This window comes from Podarcis bocagei (assembly GCF_964188305.1).
Source record: "Podarcis bocagei genome assembly, chromosome: 9".
NCBI lineage: Eukaryota > Metazoa > Chordata > Lepidosauria > Squamata > Lacertidae > Podarcis > Podarcis bocagei.
The window spans coordinates 36,048,668-36,068,929 of NC_138134.1; the positions used below are offsets into that span (position 1 = coordinate 36,048,668).

At 40.9% G+C, this 20,262-nt stretch overlaps 1 protein-coding gene across 5 annotated transcripts in view; it reads left to right on the plus strand.

The window, feature by feature from the left end:
- The window catches only part of MARCHF1 (membrane associated ring-CH-type finger 1), a 117,933-nt gene that overhangs the window by 13,398 nt on the left and 84,273 nt on the right, over positions 1 to 20,262 (plus strand). The window contains exon 2 of one of the 5 annotated variants that reach the window (XM_081209073.1): positions 10,412 to 10,685. The exons of 2 other annotated variants lie outside the window; for them this stretch is intronic. Coding sequence is in view for 1 of the 3 variants with exons in the window: in XM_081209071.1 (XP_081065197.1) it covers positions 11,062 to 11,071 (10 nt within the window). In the remaining 2 variants the exon portion in view is untranslated. Of the gene's footprint in view, positions 1 to 10,411; positions 10,686 to 11,050; positions 11,072 to 18,438; positions 18,645 to 20,262 lie in introns of those variants that run through there. 2 more of the 5 variants (XM_081209071.1, XM_081209074.1) reach the window with 2 other exon arrangements.

Below are 20,262 nucleotides of genomic sequence, written 5' to 3' on the forward strand. Positions count from 1 at the left end.
GCCAGAAATAGTGCTCTTGCGCTCTCTCTTTCTCATCATTTTAACCGGCAACAGGCTCCTTTTCCTCATCACCCCCTGACCTTAAGCCAGTTCACCTTGCATTCCAGCTGCTTTGTAAGGGGAATAAAATGTAAACAGACCACTCTACTACTTTTCTAACATCTATGCAAGATTGCATATTGAAGGCACAACTTAACTTTTAGGTAGTTTCACTTATTGTTACATCTACTTAAGATGGTACAGGAAGCTCTTAGAAGGAAGGAAAATCTAATACTGACTATTTCCACTTCCCCCTTCAGGGTTGGTTTGTTTGTTGGCTTGGCTAGCTGTTGCCTAGAAATTCTAGTTCATGGCTGCAAGGTTTTTGGGTGAAACAACTGCAGTTTCTTTGCTTGCCTGAGGGACTTATTGTGACTTGCTCGACAAACCATGGCTGATTCATGGAAGCTGCTATTCAGAAGAACATTTTGTTCTTTTCTATGTTCTTCCTGCCTTGTGTTCCTTTCCTTTCTCCTGTATTTGGTTTGCCTTTTTTCATTTCAATATAGTTTTTTGATTATAGTCATAAATCTGTATTTCTGTACTGTCTCCTGAACGTGATCCAGACGTAGATGCTTTGCATAATAATTGGTCCCCATTATCTTCCTATGTCTGGGGATGTTTGTAATTTTTGCCTGTTCTCTGGAGTCTCCTTTAGCCTACATCTATAGAGATTTCTGTACCTTTCTATTGCAGGGAGTGCTATAGATCTGTTTTGAGCTGTCTGGAAAATTATTTCATTTGCCATCTTATTGGTTTATAAGAATATCTTGGATAGTACATCCACAATTTAGGTATACACTCACAAAACTTCCATTTTGTGCTTTCTTTGACTTAAAGTTAAAAACAAGACAGATGATTACACTAAAAATGTTAATTAGCTACAGCAGTATAAAATTATGCGCAGCATACAAGCTGAAAGCTTCCAAATTATAGCTTCCTCATAAAGTGTAAGAGCCACACTGTGTATTTATAAATTAAGAATTCCATAACTGTTGTACAAGTTGCCATTAAGCATTTTTAAAATGTCATGAGTTGTAATGCTTTAGATTTTAAGTTACTATTTTGGGTTTCAGTGCATCAGTATTGCCTTCTGTAATGCTCTAAACAGCTCCTTCGTAGTGCCTTCTAGATTATACAGTCTATCCCAATCCCCAGCAAAAATACTAAAATGGCTTGGCTCCATGATTAGTTCCAATGATGTAACATAATGTGCACATGTATGTTTTTCCTGCTAGGACAAATGGTAACTGTGGGGATAACGGGAAGCAATTGAGAAAGGGGTAAAGGACAGCATTATGCCAAGTTCCTAGCTTCTCTTGTCTGTCTGTAAAATGGGGGGAACCACAACCCTACATCAAAGAGGTGTTCAATAATATAAGAATAATATAAATTATTCCATACATCAAAGGTACCATAAATATTTATTTATTTAACAAAATCTTGATTGTAAAATGAACCCGTAATGGTTTACAAAAAAAGGGGGTGGGGGCATATCATGAACTTGTTCTCCAACTCTGGCCATGCTTGCTAAGGCTGATGGGAGTTGTAGTTCAGCAACACGTGGCAGGCCAAAGATTCCCCACACCTGCTATAAAGACTCTATTGTCTGTATGTCTGGTTCTGAGGCTGTCTGTTTTTCAAGTGATCCTGCTGTCACTTGCTTTTCCACCTGGAGTTCAAAACATATGCTTTGCTTTGTAGAGTGGCCAGTTTCAAATGTTTCCATGGGGGATTGAAATTCCCATTCTCTCTCCCAAATCTCGTCCTTTGTCCCTTTCCTCTGAACAACAGCTCTGCATGCTCTCTTTATGCAGGCCTCTTAACCTGCTGTGATATCATAGAGCAGGTAAGCCACAGCTGTGCTTTTCGTGCATGGCTATTGTGGGGGCATTGATGCTCCACAGAATTGTGTGTGGATAGTGCTGAAGTTTCATGGGATGCTCTGGGCGTGGCTATCACTATTTCTATATTTTCATTTTTATTGTTATGCTGTTGATGCTGCTGGTTACTAAACATGGCTATGTTGTAGCAGTGGTAACTGGTGATGTAGCTGTACAACAGAACAGGGTCATAGGGTCTTTCAGCGGTCATTTAATATACCCCCATATTAAATATGTGTGCCATAGGTATTGAGAAAACATTTCCCCCCCAGCTTAGATTTTCATAGCCCAAAAACTTGTGTAAAACTTGTGTGGCCTTAGTTTCAGTGAGCATAGCTACATTTGCCATTGATTCCTAGGGATCTATAGTCTCTGTGGCCCATTTAAAAGTGAAATGCTTTCAAGCAGCAAAACTTGAATCATGAATCTAGTTATACTGACATCTTAAAAGGCATATAAAGATGTAGTCTCCCTGATAGTGGAAACCAACACGGACTGACTGGGTTGAGAACTGAATGCTATCAAGTTCAAACAGTGCCTTCTTAAAATAAAATAAAAAATGAGGCGTCTTGTGTGTTTTGCCCAGTAACTGCCAATGCTGGATCAAAGTGGCTTAGAAACATGACAAGGCTTAAAAAGGATTTTCCATTTTAATGGTGGGAACTACTACATTGAATTTCAGAATGTTGTGTGCATGCTGCTGACTTCTAGGGATCGCAGTCTTAACTTCTTGAGGAGTTGAACCCCATTACAGTTTCAGAACTCACAGTTAAAATGTAAATTGAAGGAACTACTATGCATATTAACTAACCAACTTTAATTTGAGTTATTCACACAGAGTAATGAATACCTTGTCCTTAATTTGTACCCTTAATAAATTTGTGAAATATAATCTCTTGCTTTTATTAGTTTCTGTTTATTGGTTTGGGTCTTCATTTAATTATCCAACTTGTCTAAGAAGATCGCTACTTCACCAGCTTTCAACATTGATGCTGCAAGTTTTGTTTGAAGAAACAACAAAGGAACAACAAACCGAATAAATACCAAAGTACATAATGGAGAAATGACAGAATACTAAAGCGCAAGAGATCAAACAAATGAGCATTCAAGCACCCATACTGCAATCTTTCAAAGTGTTTTTTTACTTAATCCAAACAGTTTCAAAGATTGCGTGATTCACTGAATTTAAAATTCACTTTGAATGTTTTGGCCTTAGAGGATAGAAAAGAGTGAATGAGCAAGCTGATATATGGAATATCTAAAAAAGAACTCTTTGCTCTTGCAGAAAACAGAAAAGGCGTGCTTAGCTTTGCAGCCTAGATTTGCACACATTTGAATAAAGAAACTTCTAATGTAACAGCTCTACTAAGCAGTAGTTTTCCTCCATTGCTGTCTTTTGTGTAAGAAGCAAGAAGTACGTCTTCACTATTGCAGGGGAAATCCAGTGTTGTCGTCCTGCTTGTAGGTTTTGATCAACAGCTTTTGATCCAGTGGAGTTATCTGCTAACAGAAGAGGAGGGGAGGTAATTTTCTGCCATTCCCCTTCATCCCTCCACCACCTTGCACATTGTTTCAAAGGGTTTCCCATCCCCCTAGACACAGAGTTTGGACCACGGAGCTGGAGTACAAAGTGGAATTGGACAAACCATTTCCCTTTTACCTATATTTGTCGATGCTTACACTGGGAACAAAAGCTATTATCTGTCTGAAGTGCTGCTAGAGCATGAATTTTCGTTGAATAGGAGAGGGAGTTGAATTGCTTCTTTGTATCAAATTACAATTTAATCTGCCCTGCTTATAGGATTTCACCCGCAATGGTGAAGCCGTACTTCTTGCTTCTTACACAAAAGAGTTCCTATCTGAGCATGTTGGTCATATCCCTTAAGCATCAGGCCCGTTAGATTCATGATAATTTATTTAATAGGACCTTGCCAGTTTTTATGTCCTGAAGTCCCTGCTACTCATAAGTATGATAAGATTGCTCAGCTCTTTTTCTGGTAGGACTCTTGACAAGTATGTAGTCTTAACAAGTACGTATATGAGAATCAAAAATCCAGTAGATGAAGCATCTATCATCATTGCATCACCATGTTAGGAAAAAAATGACACCTGTTGAGTTATAACTTGTTGCATAGTTTTTAAAGGCGCATAAATTTGTCAGAAGAAGTGTTCGTAAGCCTGATCTCTCATGCTTCTTAACTAATAGAGAATAGACAGGACTGGCAAATGTGGGATCTTTCAGAAGCATGTTCCTTAATGAAATTAGCCCTAAAACTGGAATACAATTACAGTGTAATGTTTGGGGAAGAGTAAGAGCAGAATCTTTAGTAATAAATAATTGAAAGCAAAGGCCACAAACTAATTAGCTCATTACAATGTAAGAAAGAATTATGCATCTTTCTGGATCTCCTACTGCTCACATATGTTGCTTTGGTAACAGCAAGTTAATAAGAGGAGCTCTCATTTTCTGCTTATTAGATCAGTTCTAAAATAACGTAATCATTGCAACAGCACTCTCATGATCCAGACAAGTATAAGACTGTATTGCTTATTATTATTATTATTATTATTATTATTATTATTATTATTATTATTATTATTTTATTAGCTTAAAAGCTACAGTCCTATTTCACTTCGCTGGAAGTAAATCCCATTGAACTCAATGTAATTTAGTTCTGATTAGATATGAATAGGATTGTGCTGTGTTGCCCACCTTCCTGGCATGGTACATACAGAGGTCCACAAACTTACATGGGGATTATGTTTCAGGGATTGCGCCTAAAGCCAAAACCACGTGTAGTTAAAACAGATTGGGTTCAATGGTGGGTGGGATTGCCAATATCATTTCTCCCCAAAACCCCACCCCTTTCTATCCCCTTTTTATTTATTGCCACATGCATAAAGCTGAATGCGCAGAAGCTAAATGTGTGTAAGTAACAGACTTATTGTACGTCAGTGTAGGCTGATGCTGCACCCCATCTGCTATGCATGTGGTATTTTATATCAACAATACTGCCCTTACCTGTCAGGCTTTGGGGGATCAGATCCCTCCCACGGTGGCAGCCCAGAATCAGAGAAACAATAAAAGTTCTTACCAAGCAATTTATTCAATAATTCACAGATAACGACAAAGGAATGCAGCCTTCCCTAATAATGGCATTGCTCCAACCCCTCTACATCTCCCCTATTTGACGTCACTCCTGCGTAGGTTAATCTGAGCTTTCTGCCTCAGCTCTCTATACTAATACCCTCAATGCCCGCCTGGTCATGGGGGGGGGGGTCAGGAATGTTTTTCCAGGACACTGAGTCTGCCAGCTGTCGCTCCCCTGGTGCAGTGGCAGAGGAAGCCTCTCCAGCACCCGGTGCAGGGTGAACTGCCCGGCTGCGCACACACAGTGCCCATACTGATGGCACATGTGAGCCCTTGGCCGCCCTACAGCTGGGGGGGGGCAGCAGGCAGACAGCGCAGAGCCCCGCAGTGAGTGCCGCCCACCATTTTGTCACCCCCCCTCAGGGTGACAGCCAGGTCAGACTGCACCCCCGTACCCCCTTCCTACGCCCCTGCCCTGCTTCTTCTTCCTGCTGTCCCTCTTCCAATATTTCCCAGCTTCTGAACTAATCAGCCTCTGAACTATGCCCTTCTTCAAACCACTGTTCTAAATCTATACTGCCCTCCTGTCCTCGGGAAGGTTCAGGAGAAGAGGGGAGGTCCCCACCATTCCTCCTAAGTCCAGTCCCTGACATTACCAAAGCTAAAACACCACAATGGACAAAATTTTGATGTGTGCCTTCAATATACCTTTGCAGAAATATATGGTGAGTCTCCTCTCACAATGGAGTGGTGCAGATAGGCAGGGCTTATACTGTCCTTAGGCCAATTAGACAGCCACCAAGGGCTCAGACCTCACAGGGGTGCAGTACTGACCTTTGAGGGGCACAATTTTTATGCAGATTAATTTTTGTTATATGTTACACTTTTCTGATAAGTACTTTTTTCTCTCTGCCTGAATCTTCCAACATTCAGCTTGATTAAGTCCATGAGTTCTATAGTGTTGTGAGAGAGAAGGAAACAGCTTTTTTCTATTCACTTTCTCCCATGCTATACATAATTTTATAAACTTCTTGCCTTTTGTAAACTTTTTTTTAAAAGTCACAAATGCTGTTTATAGATGAACTGGGTGGATGATAAAATACAAATTTGATAGGTGAAGGGGGTAATTAAACCTGACAGGTAGTTAGAAGGTCCATAAAGAACCACGGATTGTCCACTGAAATAAGGCTTACTAGATGAAGGTCCAAACAAGGGTAAGAACATGATTGGTCAGAGTTTCTAGATGGGGGAGAGAAAAGCTCTCTTAGTTGTAGATCAGTTGTTGGTTGGGGAAGCATAGAGAAAAGAATAAGCCTGGTTATCTGAGAGAACCCTGCTGGAAGAGAACCTGGAGCTGGTAGCAAAGCAGAGCAACAACACATGCAGCATCCATTAGGCCAGTGTTTTTCAACCTTTTTTGGGCAAAGGCACACTTGTTTCATGAAAAAAATCACGAGGCACACCACCATTAGAAAATGTTAAAAAAATTAACTCTGTCCCTATATTGACTATATATAAAGTAATTCTCTTGAATAGGAATCAAATAAACACAAAGAAAGTATTTTATAATTACTTTATTATGAAATAGTAAGTAAACAGAAATATGAAAAATTTTAAAATACTTTATTCAGTGCGCAACCTGGGCCTGTTTGGCTGAACACAAAGCTGATATTCTGGCTGGAATCGAACGTTGCGGACCGTTCTCTGCTCAGCGGGGATTGATCCGCTGATTCCTGCTGAGCCGGCGGATGACAGCTCCGTCTCCGCACTGTGTGCGGAGAGGGAGATGTCAGAGCCCCGCTGCTCTCTATGGGGAATCGGATGAGAGCGGACCGCCTGTCCGCTCTCATCCGATCCCATCCGATCTGATCCCCACCCAGGACGGATGGAAAATAGGGTGGACACAGTCCGGCGCCCGCCTAGTGGGTGAAAATTTGACATTTTTTTAAAAAAAAATCTTTCGAATTTTTCAATTTTCCCCACAGCACACCAGGCAACATCTCGTGGCACACTAGTGTGCCGCGGAACAGTGGTTGAAAAACACTGCATTAGGCAACAGAGTCCAGTGCAAGAGGGCTTCAAGTAGCAGGGTGACCATAGAGTGAATTCAAGGCAGTAGTCCTTGAAATATCTGAAATGTACTAGAAGTTAAAACAGCAGGAGGAGCTGGAAGCAGAGGAAAACTGCTGTACAGCATCTGTTTCTGGTTGTGAGTGAGTGGTGGGGGGTGAATGAAGGGCAGGGAAATTAGCTGGAAGGAAAAGCTATTGAGAGCTTATTTGGCTAGGGAAGACTCTTTAAAATTACTAACTGTAATTGAGCACATTAGCTCTGGTTAGTTTAGAACCGTAAACTTTACCACTTGATTTTGTAATGCAAATAATTTGCTAAATAAACATACCAGTTTTTCCATTTCTGGAATGACAAAGTAAATTGCAACATTCTTCCTTTCCTTTTAACTTTTTCATAGTATTATATAGTATTTGTTATGCTGTCTCTCTCCCCTCTTCATATGTCATTTCCTTGTATTTCCTTTCCTTTCTCTCCCTTTTGTAGTCCACTTCTTTCTTTTTCATGAGAACCAAGAATGTTTGATGTATAATGGATTTTGCTACATATTGTCAAAGCATAATATTATTTTTTTAAATAATAATAATAATAATAATAATAATAATAATAATAATAAAGGAACATAGGCGGGATTAACTGTATTGTAACATCACAAAGCCTCACTGAACTCAAATAAGTTTACTGCTAAGTAGATGTCTACTTCTAAATAGGCATCAATTGATGTATTTTCTGTAAAAACGACACATTTACAGTGTAAATCATGAAATTTAAAAGTTGGCAAGTTTGGGCTTTATAGTAATGTTTTCATAAATTGATGGTGGTGTTCCACTTGGAGTCTGTTTTTATCCTTTTATGAGCTACCCAAGTCAGTAGTGTAGCACTTGCTAATATAACAATAGTTTCCAAGATAAAATGCTGATTAGATTCAGTTCTGCTTTGATTATGAGAAAACAAAATTTTGAAATGAAGAACAGTTCTGTGGAATTAGAAACGGAGAACAGTATAACACATAAATCTGGTGCTAATTTCAGGAGGTTATTTTTAATACTGCCGTGCTCATCACTACCAGCAGCATGTGGGAGAGGGGCATTGCTCCTCTTCTCCCCCTCAACAAGCAAACTAATGTATAAATGTATTTTGCAGGGAACAAGTTATTCTTTAAAAGGAGATGCTATTATAATTGGTTTGTGCAGTAACCTGTTTCCAGGAAATTAGATTACACATAATTATCCCGGGAGGTGAAGCAACTCTTTATCCCCATTAGTATACTAATATAATACACATTCTAATATCATCTCACAGTAGGGCTAATTTTGTTCCCTTTGAGACATAGAGACACCTGGTATTGCTTTTGCCTGCTGAAATGCCCCGAGGAGATGCTGCTTACTTTGGTGGCAGGAGCGAAATTCGTGTCACTTTCTCTCTGCTGTTGTTACGAGCAATTATAATTATCTATTGGTTTATGCTGTTGTTGTGCATTTTGGGAAATAGCATATTATGATTTTCTTAAGTGTTTTATGAGATTAGCAAAATGAGTAGTGAAACTTGAACCTCTGTTATGTTCTTTAAACTGGAAGTGGGGTTGTTTTCTAGACTCAGGTGAAGTAATGGGCTGTGCTTCAGTGTCACAAACCTGATCACCTGACCACCTCTTTTACATGATACTGCAAATTCTGTTTAAAATATTTCTCCGGAATTGCCTACAGCAACCAGATCTAAATATTCCAAAGCATTATGAGGATAAAACCACTTGCATCCGCTGAGACCTTGACTCCACTGTTACAGCAGATGAATCTAGAGAGGTATCCTGAGCACTCTTTAGTCCTGTTATTTTGGATGAGTTTCTCCCAAGTTTTCTTGCCTAGCTGCTTCTTCCTTGCTATGTCATTTCATTGAGGTCTGAACCAACAAGAGGAGAAAATGAGATAGAAAAACTGGGAAGAGTGTTTTGCTGGGTGGGATCAGCAGCTGGCAAGGCTTTAAAAAAAGCCAACGTAAGGGAAAGAAAGCAGGACTTGTCTTGCAGTATAAAGGTAAAGGTAAAGGTAAAGGGACCCTTGACCGCTAGGTCTAGTCGCTGATGACTCTGGGGTTGTGGCGCTCATCTTGCTTTACTGGCCGAGGGAGCCAGCGTACAGCTTCCGGGTCTTGTGGCCAGTATGACTAAGCTGCTTCTGGCGAACCAGAGCAGCACACGGAAACACCGTTTACCTTCCCTCTGCAGTGGTACCTATTTATCTACTTGCACTGCGTGCTTTTGAACTGCTAGGTTGGCAGGAGCAGGGACCTTCTGATTGGCAAGCCCTAGGCTCTGTGGTTTAACCCACAGCGCCACCCACTATATCTTGCAATATAGTGAACCACTGAACCAGCCCTCCCGCACTGAATAAATCTCTTTCTGTCCCAAAGCCATGAAAGACCCTCCACCAGCCCACCTCTAATTTTAGCACACACTCCATCTTGAAATTTCATCACAGTTGATTGATAAACAACTGATATAAATCTTTTTACTAAAAAGGGTCACATTGGTCTCTCCCCTGTTATATAATTCATTAGATCAACTCAGATGAATGTTGCTTGAAGAATTAAAGACTTCTAACAAAATGTAAAGTTGTGTTTGTGTGATTCAGATTAAATCACTTCAAAGGAGACAGTGCCACAGTGGGACAAGATTAAACTGCTTACATTAATACATTTTGGAACAGTCTTCTGAAATCTCTGCACTACAGTTACAGAATAAAGGACTGTTTTACATATATAGTGATAAGGACCAGCTGCTTTATAAAGGGTTTTTTCATCTTCTACATTGCTTGAAGAGCAAAAAGAAATACATTTCAGAGAACATGTTATTTGCATAAGCATAAAATCAGTAACTAATAGTGTCTTTGTAGGATATACTATTGAGTTCAAGCAATCTCTGGTTCTATCAAATTTAAATTTAGATTTATAGATACTGTAATATAAAGATACATAAACTAATGGCTGAAATATCAGAATGCTATAATTTGGCTAAATATTAAAAACTCCTGCTTCTTTATGACAATAGTCATGCCCATTTTTGTATACCTATGTTTCTTTATTCCTGTATTTTTAAATTATTCCTGTTTGTTGTTTTGTTTTTGCTTACCAAGCTTTCTGTTGTCTCCTGTTTTAGTTTATGTGTAGACCTCTTCCTACCTGGGCTTAATTTTGGCCCTCTAGACTGCCTTTGTCCACAAGACTTAAAAATATGTTCATGTATACTAAGCTAATCATGCCCACCCTGGCTCCACCTTCTCTGCTGCCACTTGCACACTTGAATTTTTCCTATCTCTCCTCTTTCCTGCAGCTCCTGCAAAAACTGCTCCAGAGGGTTGGAGAACATATTGACAGCTCACAGGGCTAGGAAGGAGATGTCCTGTTGTGCAAGTGGAACTGGGTGCATGCAGCATTGGATACAACCCAAATAAATACAGTTAATAACACAATTAAAAGTAACAGGAACAGCATCAACAGAAACCACAATGACAGGAAAATAATTAAAATAAGCCAAATGCCTGGCAAAATAGGAAAAAGTGCCAGCTGGAATTTCACAACCGTGGCCGTACATAACAGCTAAACAGGTTTCTGAATAAAAAAATTCCTTCCAGTAGCACCTTAAAGACCAACTAAGTTAGTTCTTGGTATGAGCTTTCGTGTGCATGCACACTTCTTCAGATACACTGAAACAGAAGTTGCCAGATCCTTCCCTTCCCACCACCCTTCTGAGTAACACCCCTCCCCACCTTCTCACTATATAGAAGGATCTGGCAATGTAATTTCTTATGTGCTTAAGTGCAAAACCAGATGAGACTGTGAGTCATCTGTGATTAGTGCTACAAGAGTGCTTGTTTGGAAATAGGGTTGGCTTTTGTTCCAAGGAGGAAATGGCAGAAGAATAGTTATTGCCTTGGTAGATTTATTTATGCTCTGTTCTCTCAATTCATGTTGTTGTATCTCATGACTCAAGGTAGGTAACATACATAAACACAGATACAATATATATTATATTTTAGTTTTATAATGACACCTACTGAGTTGTAATATTTTTTTCCCTTTTATAAATGTAGTTATTGCTCTTAAATAATATAAAGTTCTAAACTGTTCTGCTGAATAAATCCTATCCTGAGTTTCAGGTAGGGGTTTTCTGCCCAAGAGTCAATCAATAATGGGTGATAACCACAGTTTGCTTTGCGTAGATTCATTGAAATCAGTGGGCAGGTTCGGTACATATATATATCAGATATCACCCAGTGAATCTTGAATCTTAAACAGAGCATTATCAGAAGGAAGAAGAGGGTATATCCTTTTCCTGCTGAAACTCAGATCATTCTTTCTAAACTCTGTTAAAGCACTTTATTCTTAAAGAAGATGTGGGTGATTTGGGGATAATTTGTAGGGTATGATTGAAATGGTGATTGCTACAGCATTTTATAAAACTTTTTTCTAAAGTCATCAGCTATATTCTCCTAGGTGTGAAACCTAAATAGCTTTGACATACATGCCTTTTAAATTCCTTGGACTGCAGATTTTATCACTGAGTGAGTGAATGCTGAGGCTCAGTAAGATAGAATTTCCTAATTAGGCAGGATATGATATTTGAGCAATATGAGATCATTTTTTAATGTCTTCCAGGTTTTCAGGTTTTTAGAAATTATCACTTGCATGCCAAGGCCCCGTGACCCACAGTTCCCTAGTAATTTATGAACACACAGACACAAGTATTTAGGTTTATTGGTTGCAGGTTTATTTAATTTTATTGGTTTATTTAACTTTATTGGTTACAGATGTGAGCGGTTTGGCTTAGGCATTAGGGGAAGCCAACCTATATATTGACTCCCCCCGTCTGCAGAGAGTCCACCTAAGTGTAAACCACCAATAGGAGGAGCCTTATGACTTACATCAAATAGGGCATCCCAAGGGGTCCCCATTGCTGTTGTGGCATGGCCGGACAGAATCTACATGCCCAGATCCCTTTAACAGGATGAGGAGGGGCAGGCGGAGGCTACAACCTCCCCTCCATCCAAACAAAGGCTTACCCAATGCCTAACCTCTCAAAGTTGTGACGATTGCTACAAGGTAGGCAAATACCAAATGGCTGGTGCCAATTTCCCAAGTGGAAAAATTCCTACCTGGCCCCAACAATATGGCGGCCGACATTTGTCCATAGCATGGTCGTGTCATAGCAAAGCATAAAAAGAGGGTGGGTGGGTTGGGAGATCCAGTTAAAGGGCAAGAGTGGAGAGCCCTCACGGCTTCACTGTGGTTACATTTATCACGGCCACACCCTTTGATGACACTGATTGGCCAGCAGGGCCATACAGGATGTGGACCCGCCCAGCACCAGTGACATGGCTGGGGTCAGCACAAGAGGGGCATCAACTCCCCGCCCCCATGCCAGATCACTGCAGGGACCTGGCTGCCTGGCTGCCACACTACCCATCACGAAAGGTGAGCGGACTTAGATACAGAAACCCTAGTGTCATCTATTCTATGTAAAATTGCACAAATAATGCCATACTAATTTAAACAAAAAAACAGGCTTCCTTATAGCTCAGGTAGTGTCAAAATAAGATTGTTATCTGCTTACATAAATATTGCAAATAGCTAAGACAGGACTAAGAACTGCAGCAGGCTTCCTAACTAATTATGACTTATGGTTGATTGAAGAGTGCAACCAACATGTCCACACTGATCAATTTTCAGCTTGCACCATTTAAATCTGAAAATCTGCCAAATTTTCTCAGTGTCCGAGCTGCATCTGTTGAAAACAGGCCACTTTCAGTACCTGCTTAGTTATATCAATTAGATAAGGCACCTCTTCTGCATTATGCCAATTCAGGATGCAGGGTTTTGTTTTTGTTTTTTGTTTTCTTCTAAAATATGGAGTAGCATTCAGTGTAACATCCCTCTCCAACTTACGTTTTGAAATGGTATAGACCAGAGACAGGTTTGGTTCCTTATCTTCTATTAGTGAGAAGTTACACAAGAGAAAAATGAGCAAGATGGATAAGATGATGTTGTTGTTTAGTCGTTTAGTTGTGTCCAATTCTTCGTGATCCTATGGACCAGAGCACACCAGGCACTTCTATCTTCCACTGCCTCCCGCAGTTTGGTCGAACTCATGCTGGTAGCTCCGAGAACACTATCCAACCATCTCGTCCTCTGTCATCCCCTTCTCCTTGTGCCCTCCATCTTTCCCAACATCAGGGTCTTTTCCAGGGAGTCTTCTCTTCTCTTGAGGTGGCCAAAGTTTTGGAGCCTCAGCTTCATGATCTGTCCTTCCAGTGAGCACTCAGGGCTGGTTTCCTTAAGAATGAATAGGTTTGTTCTTCTTGCAGTCCATGGGACTCTCAAGAGTCTCCTCCAGCACCATAATTCAAAAGCATCAATTTTTCGGCAATCAGACTTCTTTATGGTCCAGCTCTCACTTCCATACATCACTACTGGCAAAACCATAGCTTTTACTATACGGACCTATACTATACTATACTATACGGATGATATCATATGGATATGATAACAGGTTATAAATTATACATGGTGTAGAGCAGTCTTCACCAAACCTGTGCCTTGCAGATGTTTCTCCAGATGTTTTGAATTACAACTCTGCTGCGTGAAGCTGATGAGAGTTCAAGTCCCAAACATCTGCAGCCCAAAACACCCCTTTCACATGCCCTTGTGAAAAGGGTTGCCAGATCTAAAAGACCCACCTTTGTATGCATGGCAGATATAATTTCCAGGTAAAGGAAGTGATTTCCTGGAACAGCTAGAGGGCTTTCATTGCAAGAACAAATAAACAAGGGTGGTTTGCACATTACACTCAACCATTGTTAATAATACCATAGTTAAAGCTGAGGCACCTGGAAGATGATAACTTAAACCTTTGTTACTAACACCACAAAATAATTAAAAGCACCAATGAGAGCAGCCAAGTCTTGAAAGCAGCTTGAATTTTTTGTTGCTCTTCACTTGTGGCTCTGTAGCTTTTGGGTGGTGACAGCTCCCTTAACCATAGTTAAGGAGGTCGAGGTTCACAATAGCATGAAGCTCTGGTAAACATTAACTAAAGTTTATAAAAACAACTACACACCTTGGTTAACAAGCATTCTTTAACCATAGTTAATAAACCATAGGTTAAGCTGCTGGGTGCACAAATATTGCTAAACTATGGTTTTGCTTTTTGTTCAAACCACATCACTGTTTTCTCCCATTCCCCACATAGAAGGGGGGAAATGGGCCATCACCGCCTTTCAAAAACCTAAGGGGACACTACAGTGGTACCTCTGGTTATGAACTTAATTGGTTCCAGAGGTCCGTTCTTAACCTGAAACCATTATTAACCTGAGGTACCACTTTAGCTAATGGGGCCTTGTGCTGCCACCACACGATTTCTGTTCTCATCCTGAGGTAAGGTTCTTAACCCGAGGTGCTACTTCCGGGTTAGCAGAGTCTGTAACCTGAGGTGTCTGTAACCTGAGGTACCACTGTACCCCCCAAATATGCAGAATGTTTAAAGTCTTCTATTATCACCTGTTGAACAAATTTCACATCTGTCCTTTAGATAAAATTGCTATTAGCTGCTCTTTCCAGATTGCTTAAGATGCTGCCACCCAGTACTGTTTCAGCAGCCCTGTCTTAAAGGATATTATTTAATCTGAGCCATGTGCACAATCGTCTGCATATATACTCAGAAGTAACTTACCTTTTTGACCTTGGAACAAGTAGTAAGGCATCCAAATATCTGTTGTAACATTAGCTGCAGAACTAAATAAATTATGTACTCAGGAAAGCTTTAGGATAGTTAATCTTGCATGAAAGGTTCTATATCTTGATTTTAATCTTTGGGATTCTCTCCCCCCCCCCCTTGTGTTAATAAAATGTCTAGATGGTCTAGTTCTGCAACAAAAAGGGTAAGGATAAATATGAGTTTTCGCAAAAAAATAAACCAGGATATTAATTACATTTTTATCCTTTGTCTTTATCCTCAGGGCAGCATACCTTGTTACCCTGTTAACAGATCTGCTTGTGTGCCAGTTCGCAATCACAACTGGGATATGGAGGTCTGACAGGGATTGGCTGTTTTAAGATAATCATTCTGCCTGTCAAAGTAGTGGTCCTGAAGGGACGGCTGACCCCAAACATGGGCCTTCTGTATCTTGTATTCCCTTGAGTTCCTTTAAGCCCTCCTTGTTAAAAATAGAAAGAGGGTAAAACAACAACAGCTTCCCTCTTGGGAGATGCCAGCTAGTACCTCTTGAAAAAGGATGCCTTACTAATCTGAAATAGAAATGTAATAAACCTGCTCAAGAATCAAGGGTCTAATCAAAGCATTTCTGAAGTTGGAGTGTATGAAAAAGAGCACTGTGAAGCAGTCTTCTGGCGGAGTTTCAAAAAGCTGAACAACTTGGGGGTACGAATGACTGTCCATGCTGAAATTTTTAGATTTCAGTCCATTCTTAGAATTCTCAAGGTAAGCATAGTAGTAGTAGTAGTAGTAGTAGTAGTAGTAGTAGTAGTAATAGTAATAAATATGAATGATTTGTTTTAATCAAAACAGGATACATTTTCTGGAAGGAATCCACCTACTCACAAGGGATGGTTAATGGCTGGGTTTAAGGTATCTTCTGAGTTATATGTAGCACTGGACTCTGAGGATTTAATTAGGCAAATTCAATCAATTCCTGTTTGTGTCTGGTCACCTACTGCTGTCAGCAATGGCTTCACCCTATTGGGGAGGCTTGCTGTCTGTTTACCACATTAGTACTCTCCTTTCTCCCAGCATAGCCAAAATGCACACACCATCTTGGGGCATGTGCAGAATTCCTGCAGAAGTGAGCTTCTTGATACCGCTCTCCCTTTGTTCTCAGGAGATGCACTCTGATGAGAAATAAAGTTAGACTAAGATTACTCAGCTTTGTGGCTGAGTGGGGATTTGAACTCAAGTCTTTCCAGTCTAGATCAAATTATTGCAATATGCCACCTGCTGGCAGCAGTGCACCCACCAGTACCTCCTATGGCACTGAACAGGAGTATACCAAAGGGTGGGGCAGGTTGGCCCCACCAAAGTCTCACTCTGGCTTAGAGTAGCTAGGAGTCTGCTTGCCTGTCTGCACACTCCACTAGCTCCTCTTCCATTGCTCTGGATGGTTTCACAAAGCTCTTGTCAAAGGCCAGGAGTCATCTTCACCTGCTGAACAGCAGCCTGAAGGGGAAGAAGGCAGAGTGACTCCACCTGCAGCTGATCAGCCTTCACTGATGAGAACCAGCTGGCTCTGGCCTTATTAAACAGAGCTCTCAGCAGCAGCAGTCAGATGCTGGTAACAACACCTGCAGTTCTTGCCCCTGCCTTGCTGTTTCTTGCTGGGTCCTTCACTCTGGCCTAGACCCTTGGCTCTGTGACTATCTGGATTCCCTGATATCTGGACTAGACCCTTGACTCGTAATCATTTGGATTTCCTGACCTCTGGACTGTTGGACTTCATATGTGAATTCTGCTCTCAGGCAAGTGTTCCTCAGAGACTTGTAGTCCCTGTTTGCTCAGCAACGGGACTTGAATCGGGCGACAACAGGCCACGTTTGTCAACAGCTACTTTGGGTTTCAAACCATAAAGGTAAAAGGTAAAGGTACCCCTGCCCGTATGGGCCAGTCTTGACAGACTCTAGGGTTGTGCGCCCATCTCACTTAAGAGGCCGGGGGCCAGCGCTGTCCGGAGACACTTCCGGGTCACGTGGCCAGCGTGACAAAGCTGCATCTGGCGAGCCAGCGCAGCACACGGAAACACCGTTTACCTTCCCGCCAGTAAGCAGTCCCTATTTATCTACTTGCACCCGGGGGTGCTTTCGAACTGCTAGGCTGGCAGGCGCTGGGACCGAGCAACGGGAGCGCACCCCGCTGCGGGGATTCGAACCGCCGACCTTTCGATCGGCAAGCCCTAGGTGCTGAGGCTTTTACCCACAACACCACCCGCGTCCCTTTCAAACCATAGGTTCAGTCTTTTTGGAGCCCTTCAATTTCTCCTTGGTCTGCCCTTTGGTTGTGGATCAGAGACTTCAGACTCGTACTCTAGTCCCAAAGCGGTCTCTGTAGCTGTAGACAGGACTTTAAGACACAACTCTAGGAACACATCTACTTTCTGAGTGGTGCACAGGGAATTCTCTCATCGTTTTTCCTCTTGCTGCCCCTGGACCAATCCACTTCATCCCCTGCGCCATATGCCAAATCAAAGTCCTGCCACAAGTCTTTGTCTGGAGGCACCTTCTTAAAGATCAGCTGACCCAGTCCACCCAAACTGGTGGCCAGGAATTCCTCTCTCTGCTTACTCCCAGTGTGTCTCAAATACTTCATGGGCCCAAGCAAAGGCAGGTAACCCTTCCAGTAACTTGCCCCCAAAACTCAGAGTAGGGAGGTGTTGAGAGGCACTTTTCCCCATGACAGGAGCATTCAAATCAATTAGAGTTGTTGTTTGGGATGGCTGCCTATTTTGAAGATAGTACTATTATTTCTGTATATATATTTTAACCTTCTCTGTGTTTGAAAGATTAAGAGTTGAAAAGTGAGGAAAATATCCTAGCCAGCAGTTTGTCTTTCAGTGACATTGGCTAATGTTTCACATTTGACTGAGGAACCCAGGTAGTTAATTCATGCAAGCAAGGATACTTGATAATCAGCTGATAGGATGAATATGGGTGTGTGTGAAGTATTCTTCAGGTCATGAGAGTAGTACAGAATATTGGTCACCTGGGATTAGTCTTTCTCCTAAGTCAGGTGCTTGCAATTCAAGGACTCTTCTTATAAACATATGCAAATTGCTTTATGATAGAAATTGTGTGTCAAAATTTTTCTCGTTAAGTAGAGGGCCAACAATCAGTAAGCAGCATCAAACACTTCAAATCCTGGTTTAAATATTTAAACACTTGTTTTGCTGATAAGCAATGCATTCTGTACGGTTTGTCTTGCACAATGATGTATTTTAGATTCAACTAAAGGTATTGGGACTGGACTCTGTCACTACCAAAAAAACAAGGTTGTTTTATTTATGTGTTGTACCAGTTTATACTTTGACCTTAGCTAAATTAATTATGGACCTCATATCTAGATGGTAAAGTAAGGCCACTTGGAATTCCCCAATTGAAGTTGCTTATGAAAAACCTTCCTTGAGGATCAGGCTAAGAGCCACCACAAGAAGCCCCAATAGTGCAACCATTGTTTTCCCCATCTCCTTACCCAAAACATGCTTTGTGCTTCCCCAAATTGGCTGGGGTGGGTGCTTGAGATAGGCCTCAGAACAGTGCATGGGGGAAGGAGAGAGAAGATTGTTCTGTCAGACAGGCAGAAATGCTCGCACTGATGGAACTGACCATAATAACACAACGTTTAATTCCTCCCACATTGTTTGATGTACCTGTTAGCTGAAGTCTTAGGACTTTTCCTATAATATGCAGAATCACTTGTGATGGAGAACTTGGCGGACTGTGGAATTATGAGACACTTCTCTGGGTCAAAGGCCGATAACTGAGAGTATGAAGCCATTTCCACATTTGTAAGTTTTTCCAAAAAATGTTTTTTTTGGGGGCAGAATCTGAACTTTCTATTTAATCCTCAACTGCCATCCCACCCAAACAACCAGTGTTGCCATAATCATAGCTATATTTGAGTGTTCTTATCACACATGATTGACAACATGTGAGGGAGGGCTGAATTTGCAGTCCCACATCCCTGGCTCCATACGCTTTTTGGTGAAAATCTGAAGGAGGAAAGCCAGGAGGACATGTAGACCCTTACTGCAACCTCTAAGTGTGGGTGGCAGGGGGCAGGGCTGCTGGAGATGGGAGAGTGGAGCTGGAAGGTGTGGCCCTGCCCTCTCCTTCATGTGATACTGATGTTGGATGTGTATTCAGACGTTCCTATTGAAAAGGCCTTTTCTGTGATTGTGCTCTGACTGTGGCAATACTCTCCCCAGGGAGGCTCACCTTTTACCTACCTTGATGTCACTTTTCCACCAGGAAAATAACTTTTCTGCGGTGGGTGGGTGTTAATTTAGTGTTTCCCCCCTGCTGGTGATTTCATGGTGTTCATTTCCTAGGTTTTCTTCTTTTAGCATGTTGCTTTTAAAATGCTGCTCTATTTGTTTTTCAGTCTTTGTTACATTTTGATATTTTCCTGTAAGAAATGTTTGAAAAGGCAGGGCAGAAATGTTTGCCCTTCTCGACATTTTGTACCAATAAGGAGAAACATAAACATCCCACTTTGTGTATAATGTATAATTTGGAAACTTCAAATGTATACACTTTGTGTATAATGTATAATGTGGAAACTTCAAAAGGCAAGGACTCAGTATAATTAAAATACATTATTTGCTATAATGTTTTACAGATAATAAAAGGTATGTCTTTGCACTCAAACTAGCATATGATCTGGTTGAGGCTGAAAGGGGATAAGACTATGCCATCACACTCCATGTATAGCCTGTTCCTTCCATATCTAAATTCCATCTAAAATGTAGATGGTATTTTTAAAAACTTCTTTTAGATCTGCCATTTATGTATATGCCACATGAAGTTTGAAGTTCACCATCATTGCTCACAGAATGAAATGGCAGATGGTGGAGTCTAAATTTTTCAGGATAAATGGATTTTAGTTATTGAACCTCTTACAGGTGATTATTGTGGTAGGCCGGTAATTACCTGTGACCGACTATATAACTAGTATCCATTACATAAGTAAACTATAAAGGGATTTTCTCTATTCTTATAAATAACTATGTAATGTTCGTTTCTAGGGGGGTAACTGTGTTAGCTTGTTATCAACACATTGTAGTTGAGAATATTTTTTAACAGCATCTGCAAGGAAAAGGATTATTAGAGGAGAAAATAGGCCCTTTAATGAATTAGAAGGGAAAAGAGCTTAATGAGATTATAATAGCTGAGGTTTTCAAGTTGTTATTTTAAATTGATCTTTAATTAGAGGGGGGAAATAGTATGGACAATTTGAACATAATTAAGATCTTGTGACTTTAGTTTCTATTTAAAGGCACGCTGAAGCAAACCATAGAAAAACTGGCTAGGAATGACCCAACCATATATAGGTCTCTTAGCACCTTCTAGTGTTGCAGTTTAGTGTGCTGTTAACATTTTTGTCCATTGTTTTCTCACTAAACA